This window comes from Hyalella azteca, unplaced genomic scaffold, assembly GCF_000764305.2.
Source record: "Hyalella azteca isolate HAZT.00-mixed unplaced genomic scaffold, Hazt_2.0.2 contig7133, whole genome shotgun sequence".
Lineage (NCBI taxonomy): Eukaryota > Metazoa > Arthropoda > Malacostraca > Amphipoda > Hyalellidae > Hyalella > Hyalella azteca.
Window position 1 is genome coordinate 475,841 of NW_025937263.1, and position 10,639 is coordinate 486,479.

A 10,639-nucleotide genomic window follows, 5' to 3' on the forward strand; every position below is an offset into this window, starting at 1 on the left:
CGCCACTGACAGTCACGATCAAGCAGATCACGATCGCTAAATGCGGAAATTTGTTCGAGACAACAGCGCAGATGCCTAGTAAAGTTCATTTCAACATAACAATTTGTTCTTCAAAGAACTTTTACTCAAAATATCAATACAACGTGGAACATTTAAATTTATGAGCCTTTACAAATTACAAATATTGCCTCTACAAATCGTAATTACGAAATGTATTTGCCCTAAGATAACATTCAACAGCCATCGAATTTTTACAAAGGATCTTGAATATAGATTGGCGTTACTTGAGCCTCAGAACGGTCTGATTAGCAAGACAGCCTGGTATAGAAGACGGTCTGATAAGCAAGACAGTCCTATATGAAAAATGGTCTGAGATGCACGACGGTCTAACGGTTGAATACGCAAGACAGTCGGTATACAAGCAAGACGGTCTGGCATTCTCATATTCAAGACAGTCTGTCATAAAAGACGGTCTGGTATGCAAGACGGTCTGATAAGCAAGACAGTGTGGTATGCAAGATGGTCTGATAAGCAAGACGGTCTGGTATGCAAGACGGTTTGACAAGCAAGACGGTCTGGTATGCAAGACGGTCTGATATGCAAGACGATCTGGTATGCAAGACGGTCTGATAAACAAAACGGTCTGGTATGCAAGACGGTCTGACAAGCAAGACAGCCTGATATGCATGACGGTCTGATAAGCAAGACGGTCTGATATGCAAGACGGTCTGATATGCAAGACGGTCTGGTATGCAAGACGGTATGATATGCAAGACGGTCTGATATGCAAGACGGTCTGGTATGCAAGACGGTATGATAAACAAGACGGTCTGATATGCAAGACGGTCTGGTATGCAAGACGGTCTGGTATGCAAGACGGTCTCCCCCTTGCCAAGTGAGGGGCAGGGAGGTAGCCACGGTCACGGAGCCGAGTATATAAGGGCTGTTCTCACAGCTCATCCCTCACTCATGAGAGGTCGGTCGTCCGACTGAGTGTCGTTTGAGACCTCGTTGATGTTTTCTAACCGCTTTACGAGTAAACATGATAAGCACTTATAATGTAAATAATATAATCTTTTATTTTTAAAAGGGCAAAAAGCTAATACTGAAAGGTTTTTTAGTACTTGTGATTTTGACATTTATGTGAACATTGTTGGTGTTGCATAGATTTACGCCTGACCCCACTTCTGGTCATCTCAAGGGAACAAGAATTTGTCATGATGGAGCAATAAATCAGGATGATTCCTTGGTTGATATTTCAGCTTTTTCTACATTCCGAAAAAAGGATGAAACTCATCGCAGGTAATATTACTCATATTTTCAGGCATCTTGAGTTTTCCATGTTACTCCCGCAATCTCTGGAATGTTCTGAATCGTTAAAATAGACAAAAACTGTAAACTTGTTCACAATTTAAATAATTGCAGCCGTTTTGTATCGGGAATTCACATCAATAATGTTGAATTTCTCCGATATTTGTTTCACTTGTGACAGGTGCTACGATCCATAAACGCTTGGGAGCCTGCAGGAAATGAACGGTAAAGATGGCTAAAACAATAGCAACGTGAGGGCACAAGCATTAGCAGGCGCCCACATCAGTTATTGCACATTGTGCCGTGCAACAGTTTATCCCTTGACTACATATATACGATCCATGAACAATGGAAGTGATGGCAAGAAACTCTCTTTTGTATTAGTAAAATTCCATGTATAATTCAACGTCGGATATGACACTCTAATATATTCGTAAACAATACAGTACAGGAGGTTATAGTGAAGCTCAAAAATTAGTTCCAAGGAGACTGCGAATGGGTTATTCCAAGTAAATACTTTTAATTTCGTAGATAAGTACTTTTCAATGACCTCTGTATTCTTTCGCTGCGGAAGTTTAATGCGCTATGTGCACAATAATTTCAACATTTTATTACTAATCGTAACTCTCACTTGAAAGAAACTGCATTACATGCAAGAATATATGTTTATATAAATTAAAACCTTACAAATTTATTTTTTTGCAAAGCGCTATTGTTTAACATAGCATTTTCCAAACATGTTTCGCAAAACTTTATTTTTAACTTTTAACAATGATACTAATTTTTTATATCCGTTAGTGCACCTGGTTGTGATTCCTTCATTTGGCCGTCTAGAATGATAGGATTTTACACGATATTTGTATTCATTATGTAGTTTGTTTATTATATATCAATTATGGATTTCGTTTACTCGCAATTGGCCATGGAATTTCAACGGAGCTGTCAAGATGAAAAAATTAGATAAAAGCCCTTGAAAAGCACAATAAAAGTTTTCAAATACAGTCCGTAATAAATTTACTGTGCTGTTAAAACTAAAATCATTACTTATTTTTTAAATAATATATTAAATTCATCATGTCGGTCGCAAACCTATTGAATTCATTATAAAAATATGTAGCATACACATGACGACTGAGTATCCTGGAATTCCAGCTTAGAAATAACCTGTCTGTATTTGGCCACCCGGGTGCATTTTCCCAGCACTCCTAAAATATTTATCGAAAGTGAAGCCGTCCTAGAACAAAATTATGTCGTGCAGCTCATTTTCCACCAAGCCATTTACTCGGCATTTGATTTGCAAAATTGCAGTCACGATCGAAGAGGCTCGTTTGTCCATCGACCTGCCTTCGAGAATTTTCCCTTTGTGTAACTAGCCAATTTGGTTGTCTTATAAGCTTTATTATACGTACGACTATTTGCAATTGAAAAGTTTACAAAATAATGTGCGTGTCTTGGCGCAACGTACAACGTCGTGTGTGATCCTTTACAGTCACGACTGATCGTTTATAGTCATGAGTGATCGTTTAAAGTCACGAGTGATTGTTTACAGTCATGAGTGATTGTTTAGTCAGGAGTGATCGTTTACAGTCATGAGTGATCATTTACAGTCTTAATTATGAGTGATCATTTACAGTCATGAGTTGTCGTTTACTGTCACGACTTATCGTTTACAGTCACGAGTGATTGTTTACAGTCACGACTGATTGTTTACAGTCACGAGTGATTGTTTACAGTCACGACTGATTGCTTACAGTCACGAGTGATTGTTTATAGTCACGACTGATTGTTTACAGTCACGAATGATCGTTTACAGTCATGAGTGATCGTTTACAGTCACGAGTGATCGTTTACAGTCACTTCTATAGCTCGCGTGGGAATGACCCGGCGCGTCTGAGCTCTGCTTCGCCACTGAGGTGCAAAGGCTGCCTGCGAAGCCAACTTTTCACTGCCCTGTTCATCCTCACGTCTATTGTTTAAAAAAAAAGATAATTCGATGCTATTTGAGATTTCCACGAGGTTCCAGCATGGCTTGCACTAAAATATACTCTGGGATATCTGCTAAAAATAAATGTAAAAGGTTTACTTCATTGCCGCACCATATTTTTATTTGATTCACATTTATATTGTTCAAGTAACATTTATATCTTCTAGAAGTTCCCATACGATTTTCATTAATAACATTCATCAACTGGCCATGGAATAACACGCATTCAAATTTTAGGCTATATTTTTCGACGTTCGACGTGGAAGGACATGTCTACAGTTTTTTGAGTTGAAAACAACATTAATGTTTAACGTCTTGAAATTTATGGAAGACTTGTTCATGAGGCACCGAAAAACAGTACTTCATTACAAAACCCTCAAGCTTTTCAAGTTTAAACTTTTCAACTCTAAAATTTTAATAGATAAGTTTCAAAAATTTTATAGCTTTCACTGGTTGTTAAAATTCATCCCTATTCTCTGCCCTTGGACCGTCAAATTAGCTGTCTGAACTGCGCAGGCGCAGCAGTCCATCAACCATAACAGCTGCAATCAAGAGTCATTAACGTGATAGGATTTGAACATTATATTTTAAAATATAGATTTAAAAAGATTAAATAAAGATTTAATAAAGATTTAGTTCACTGCACTAAAACTCGGAGTGCAGTGGACACGGCTACACTGGATAGCTGACGACCTCTCTACGCTTATTTGCTGATGTTCTTGTAACGGAATTTTGGAGGAGCTTTGCTTCCTATATAATATCTTCATCTATTTTTAGCGCATTTTCTCATTTATAGAAAAAATGCACTATTGTGCTCGCCATGTCCGTCCGTCCGTCTGTCTGTCTGTCTGTCCGTCTGTTTGTCCGTCTGTCCGTCCGTCTGTCCGTGACCTCAAGTTTTCGTCGACGAGAAAATGTGCTCTCTGTCACTCACTGCAGTGAGTCCTGAGTTATATTTTTTTCCAATGCTGCAGTTGCAATGTTTGCAACGATTTGGGATCCGCTTATACGATATCATTTGTACAAGACGTTTCATTCAATTTTAAAATTTAAATTACCGAATCAAATTACATTCCTTCGTAAATCACTCAATGAAGCATACATAATACATTTATTTTTACTGTTGTATTTCTGGGGCTTCAACTTAGCACAATTTTGCTTTATTATTGCCAGACCGTAAATATAGCTCATTTCTCAGAAGTTTTTTTGCATGACTGTATTTTCCTCAAAATTATCAATAGATTTTCGTTCATTGTTTTAAGAGGGATGTGTTTTTTACACAAAAGTTGGAACCGTTTTTACGAGGTTTTGACAACTGATGGAATCTCCGTAATTATTTCTCTCATATGCTGCAATTAATAGAAATTTTTATTTTTTTAATTTCTCGCAAATATTGTTTGGGTATAAATGTATACAAATAAATAAATAAAAATGCACAAAATAAGCAGGGTTATCGTTATTTTTTAGAGCCTGGATGGCCACTTCTAAAGCTTGCCGTCACACTCCTGGTGCTAATTGGCTGCGTCTCGGCCAATGGAGGGACGGCCTCACACAACGCTGTCTTGGAACGTCTTGCGGTCTCTAACTTTGCTTGCACCAATCAACAATATCCAGGGTAAGTGTGGAATCTATATTTTTGCATTAGAATAGATTAGAACGTTATGAAGAGCTTTTAATATAATTCTCTTCAAAAATTTCCTTCTTAACCGTAAAAAAGGTAAGCAAATTGAATATGCTGAATCCCATTTGCACTCAAAAGTGCGGAGAACGGCAAACGAAAGCGAAATTTCCTGAGCAATCAAACCGCTTGCCGATGATATTAAAAAATATTGCAGATAACTTTATCCTGTTTGTTTTTGAAAATCAAAACTTTGCTTCGAATTGTGTCCAGAGAGAAGAGTAGTAACTACAGTGTTTCGGTAGCTAAAGAAGAGTAGCAACAAAGTTGCAGTAGCTAAACTGGCCCAGTGGTTACAGTTCCGCAGAGTTCCAAGATAGGAGCAGAGAGGTGCGGGTTCGATCCCAGCTCTGTGCGACAGTTTCTGGTCAGAATCGGCAAGGCGGCCGGGCGGTTAAGCGCAGCAGAATTGTAGTAGTGAGTTGCGAGTTCGATTCCGCAAAATGTTGTAAATATTCTGCGATGTTAAGAATCGGTGACAGGCCTACGGCCTACTAAACGCTGAAACCGCTATTATTATTATATCATTATAAATCATCGTCAAATTTTCAGGTACTATGCTGACATTTCGACGGACTGCCGCGGGTTCCACGTGTGCCAAGCAGACGGCAGACACGACTACTTCGTGTGTCCGAACAACACCTCTTTCCAACAGCGCTATCTTGTGTGCGACTGGAGTGACAATGTTGATTGTTTAAACTCTGATGCACATTTTCACGTGAACGCCGCGATGTTTGAGAATGATAAAATATTTTCTGAACCTCCAGCCAATATCGCCGAATTGATGCATCCTCACCTGCAGCCACATCTTCAACAGGCACTGTTCCAAGGACTCTCATCTTCTGAAATTAACTATTCTCTAAGATCACGGCAACAACAAAAGAATGATGTGAGCGGTCAAGGATTCGACCTCAAAGTCAGACCTTCCTCAAACACAGACATAAAGCCTCTTTCCACTACAGAATCCGTGTTGGACTATCTCGGTGACAGCCTCTCTGAGGTGGCTAGAACAGGGAGTTCTTTTTTTCCTCTGATCATCAATTCATGGAGCAATCACCCTTCCTACTAAGCGGGGGACGATCTCACCCTCGCAACCAAAGAGGTCGATTCTCTAGTCAACAATCAGTTAATCCTGTATCCTTCTATCAACAAAAAAACTTACATCGGAGGAGGTTTCCCGTCGCACAAAAGAATTTCAATAAAGATGCATTCCCACAAAATACGACTATAGACGAGAAGAAGATAGCACCGTTTTGGGCAACACGTGACTTCTTCACGAGAAAAAATAGCGCACAAAATGGACATGGGAGCACGGAGTTTCCCACGAGAAAAACGTTTACGAAAAACCAGGGGGTGCAACAGGCTCCTAAACCTTTCAATAGTCAAACGAATACTCGTGGGCGCAACAAATATCGTCTTCCGATCGAGGCAAATTATCGTTTAGGAGAACGTCTTGCAGTGCAAGATAATTTACCACTGACCCCCGACGAGCCCCAAATGACTACTAGAAGTCGAAATCCGACACCCAACAATCAATCATCAGAAAGACTTATGTGCTACTGGTGTTCGATTCAAGTTGCTCAAGATAATTCGCCAGAATCCGGACCAAACCATATGCCTCAGAGAGTAGGTCTGCATGAATACAGCGAGGAAATCATCGAAAGTGTGGAAAAGGACTACGGCTTATCAAATATAAACAACGGGCCAGACAACAATTACAATGTCCCAATTCTACCAGACAATTACAATAAAAATCAAGACAGAAACTCAATTCAGCCTTTTGTCCTTCAAAAATATCAGAAAGAAGAAGTGCCCAGCAGTAGTCTCCGTTCTGGCCAACTGGTAATCATTCAAAATGATAGGTCGCCATCCAAAAAATTCAACGACAAATTACCATCCTCTAATATTGAAAACAGGCAGTTCCCCGGCCTCGTATCACCCTTGCCCGCACGAGCTTTCGAAGATACTGTGTTGCCTTTGCAAAGTACCAGCCAAGATGCTTTTCTACAGACCGACCCGCAGGTTTTGTCTTCAAATTTACCTGCCTACTTGAAGAAGCTCTCTTCCGTTCACGACTTGTACACGTCTTCATTACCGAGTAAAGCGGGACCCAAAGAAGCCGTAAGATCTCGAATTTCCGCAAACGTAGATGCTCTTATTGCACACCCGTTGGGCAGCTTCTTGTCTTCAGCTTCCCCTTTGTTACAAATTTCAAACCTCGATCTTCGCACCGGTGTCTCAAACAGTAGGAAAACATTAGGGTTGGTGGATGAATCAAAGTCCGCAAGAAAAATAAATCTGCCCAGTCCAAACAGTTTGCCTAGCTCAAACACTTACGTCATACATCCACATGTTGAAAGATCACTTTTGTTGGACGCTTGGTGGAGACTCCGACTCTACCTGCACGTTGGTCACAATGAACCTTGGACTACCTTCTGATCCTAAAATAAATTTAAACTACATTAAAATGTTTAAACTATATTACAATTTCTTACGCAAAATTGATCTTAAAATAACTTATTTCGATTACTATACTATGTTTTGGAAGTGAATACGCATTTTGATTATGAACGATGAGACAAAGCTTTAAGGTTCATAAGTCTTCCAATTTTAAGTCGTAATGACAGAAAAAAAATGTACTGATATCTCATCAATCTCTGTGTTGAACTCATGCGAAACCAGTCTCATACGCCTTCTAATTATTTCTTGTACACGGTTGAATTATATTATTGAATAATAATTGTTAATAGAAGTGGAATGACAGTTCCCATAAGTAAAAAAAAGCGGCTTCAGTAGTCTGAGCAACGGGAAATGAACCATCATATGCTTTCACAAACTGTTTGCTTCCATTTTTGAATTTAGTGCGAATAAGATAGATGATCGACGTAGCAGGCTATTTGAAAAACTACTGTGCTTTTTAGAAAATAAAACCTTTATTGCCTTTAAGTTCAACTGTTTCTATTTCCTACTTATTTTTAATTTAGCGGTTAAAAGTAAATTTATGTCATGATAACGTATTTTGTACCATTTCCGAACAGTATAAGATTGTGACGCAAAATTTAAATTTTACATAGCTGGTGACGTTGAAAAAAAACATAATCGCTACTTCTGAACCTTACGCACAAAAAACATGTTAATTCAAAGAGATTTCTTCCTAACTTTTGCAAGCCAATAAAAATACATATTTTCTTTAAATACCTCTTTATAAATAGGAATATATCTCTTCAGGAAACATTCTATCTCTGTAACTGCTCTGTTTGCAGTACTCCCAGTCATGCAGTGCCGTATATCTTGATTCTTAGTAAAAAATGTCTTGTATGAAACAACTTATCAAAATCATTTACATTTTTACATTAATAACATGCAAAAATATTTCATGGACCAATTAGGTTGAGTCAACTTAGGTGAGGTATCTTATTATGATGTCATAATGATAAATCTAAGTAAAATAATACAAAGGTACTTTACATGGTTGAAATAGTAGTATATATAGTTCAACCATGGGTACTTTAAATTGGCGTGATTGAAGCAATGAGTTTCGAGCCGCGGCGAATCACAAGACTCGGGAAATTCTCATATGCGCGACAGGCAAGACATAACCTAATCCTCATAGAAAAAAAACAGAATACATTTAATGATGGGAAAAAAGAGTTTCAATGTTCCATTAATCTCATAACTGCCAGTATTCCAAAGAAAATTTAAAACTATCATGAAAATCATATGTATGTAATTAATATGAAGGCATCATATTGTTACCGAGTTAAAAATGCATGATACGCATGTGAGAGAGCTGGACAAAAAATGTAAATGGCGAGTGAAAGGTGTGGACTGGGATAACTTTAGTGCGAAACTTACTGATACAGAATGGGAAGTGACAAGTGATGTGAATGGTATGAATGAACAACTCAAGAAATGTATGAACGAGGCTGCAAGGGCCGCATGTGCAAGGACAACTAAGAATAAACGCAAAAGCAGAAGAATTAATGAAGTATGGTGGAGTAGTGATGTGAGAGTGGCAAGAAGTGAACGAAAGAGATGTAATCGAGTCTGTAGGCAACTTCGGAAAAAGAGGCATGAGAGTGAGGATTGTGAGCAGGAATATCAGGAAGCATGGCAGAGGTATGAAGAACAACAGAGAAGAACCAAAATTATCATTAGAAACCATATTGTTGAGTATGAGCGAAATAGAATAAATGAATTCGTTATGAAGGGAGAGAGAGGTGGACGCAATTGGTATGCATTCCTAAGAGGGGACAAAAGTGAAAGCGATCTGAGAGTGGATGGGTTGAATGTAGAAGGAGTGTATGTAACTGAACGAACAATGTTGGCGGAGGCTGTGAAGAAATTCTGGGAAGACATTGGTGGGATGAATGACTTATTTACACCTGGTGAAAATGTTGTTTCATTAGAACGCAAAAATCTGAGTGGCATGGACGAGGAAATTACAACTGAGGAAGTGAAACAAGTGGTGGAGCGATTGAAGAATAATAAGGCAGCTGGAATGGATGAGATACCGTATGAGATGTATAAGTATGGAGGTGAGAGTGCAATTGGCAGACTGACTGATCTTTTTAATGTTGTTTGGACAAATGAGTGTGTACCTGATGCGTGGAATGAAAGTCGTGTTACCTTGCTTCACAAGGGTGGCCACAAGAGCAAAAAGGAACTTAGGAACTACAGACCGATTGCCCTTGCTGACACCAGCGGTAAGATTTTCTCTGCGGTTATGAATGAGCGGATGCAAAGATGTATTAGGAACGAAAGAGTGTTTGGTGAAGAGCAAAATGGTTTTAGATACGACAGAAGAGCAGAAGATAATATATATGTTGTGAATGAACTGATAGGGAGAATGAAAAGAGATGGAAAGAAAGTGTACTTGGCATTCCTAGACATAGAAAAGGCGTATGACCGGTTGGATAGAGAGCTTCTGTGCCAAATACTGGGAAAAATTGGAATGAGTGAAAAATGTGTGAGGCTTGTGAGAAGTATGTATGTGAATACTAGAGCAAAATATAGACTTGGGGATATTGAGACGGACTGGGTGAGGAGCAGGAGAGGCGTACGATAAGGCTGTATCCCAGTGGTTCCCAAAGTGGGCGATATCGCCCCCCTAGGGGCGATGGAAAGATTTTGGGGGGCGATAAGGAAGAAGAGGGTGGTAGGGGGGCGATAGGGGGGCGATATGGAGGGCGGCTGTCATTAGGGATGTGTGTGGACCATGAAGGATGTCAGAGAACAAAGGCCGCGAATTTAAGTAAGGCGAACCAATGGTTGGGTATACTTGGAAGTGCAGCAAAAGTGAGAGCGAGTAAGTATGAAGTATTGAGAGAAGTGTGGAAGAGTGTAGCAGTGTCTAGCATTATGTATGGACTGGATGTGATAGCATATAGTGATGGCGAGCTAGATAAATTGAAATTGGTACAAAATAGATTGGCGAGATTGGCACTAGGAGCCCCCAGGTGGACTGCAGTAGAGGCCCTGAGAGGAGACATGGGTTGGAGTACCTTCAAGGAAAGAAGAATGAGAGCAGTTTTGAGGTATAAAGTGAGACTGGAGCGAATGGATGAGAACGTTGGGCTCGAAAGATGTATATGTGGAACATGAAGGTGAGCAAATGGGCACGCAGATGTCGGGCAGTGGTGCGTAAGTGTGGCAGGCATGCATGA

At 39.5% G+C, this 10,639-nt stretch overlaps 1 protein-coding gene across 1 annotated transcript; it reads left to right on the forward strand.

Moving 5' to 3' along the window:
- Positions 1-977: 977 nt before the first annotated feature.
- LOC108679235 lies at positions 978-6,046 on the forward strand. The gene is made up of 3 exons (XM_018167839.2): positions 978-1,302; positions 4,763-4,910; positions 5,526-6,046. Exons 1-3 carry the CDS (start codon positions 1,239-1,241, stop codon positions 6,040-6,042), a joined length of 729 nt encoding a protein of 242 aa, XP_018023328.1. The 5' UTR covers positions 978-1,238; the 3' UTR covers positions 6,043-6,046.
- Positions 6,047-10,639: the final 4,593 nt, after the last annotated feature.

Coding starts and splice junctions, on each gene's coding strand:
- LOC108679235 (XM_018167839.2), top strand. CDS start 1,239: ATGATTCCTTGGTTGATATTTCAGCTTTTTCTACATTCCGAAAAAAGG. Junction 1,303..4,762: donor AAGGATGAAACTCATCGCAG/GTAATATTACTC, acceptor GTTATTTTTTAG/AGCCTGGATGGCCACTTCTA. Junction 4,911..5,525: donor ACCAATCAACAATATCCAGG/GTAAGTGTGGAA, acceptor TCAAATTTTCAG/GTACTATGCTGACATTTCGA.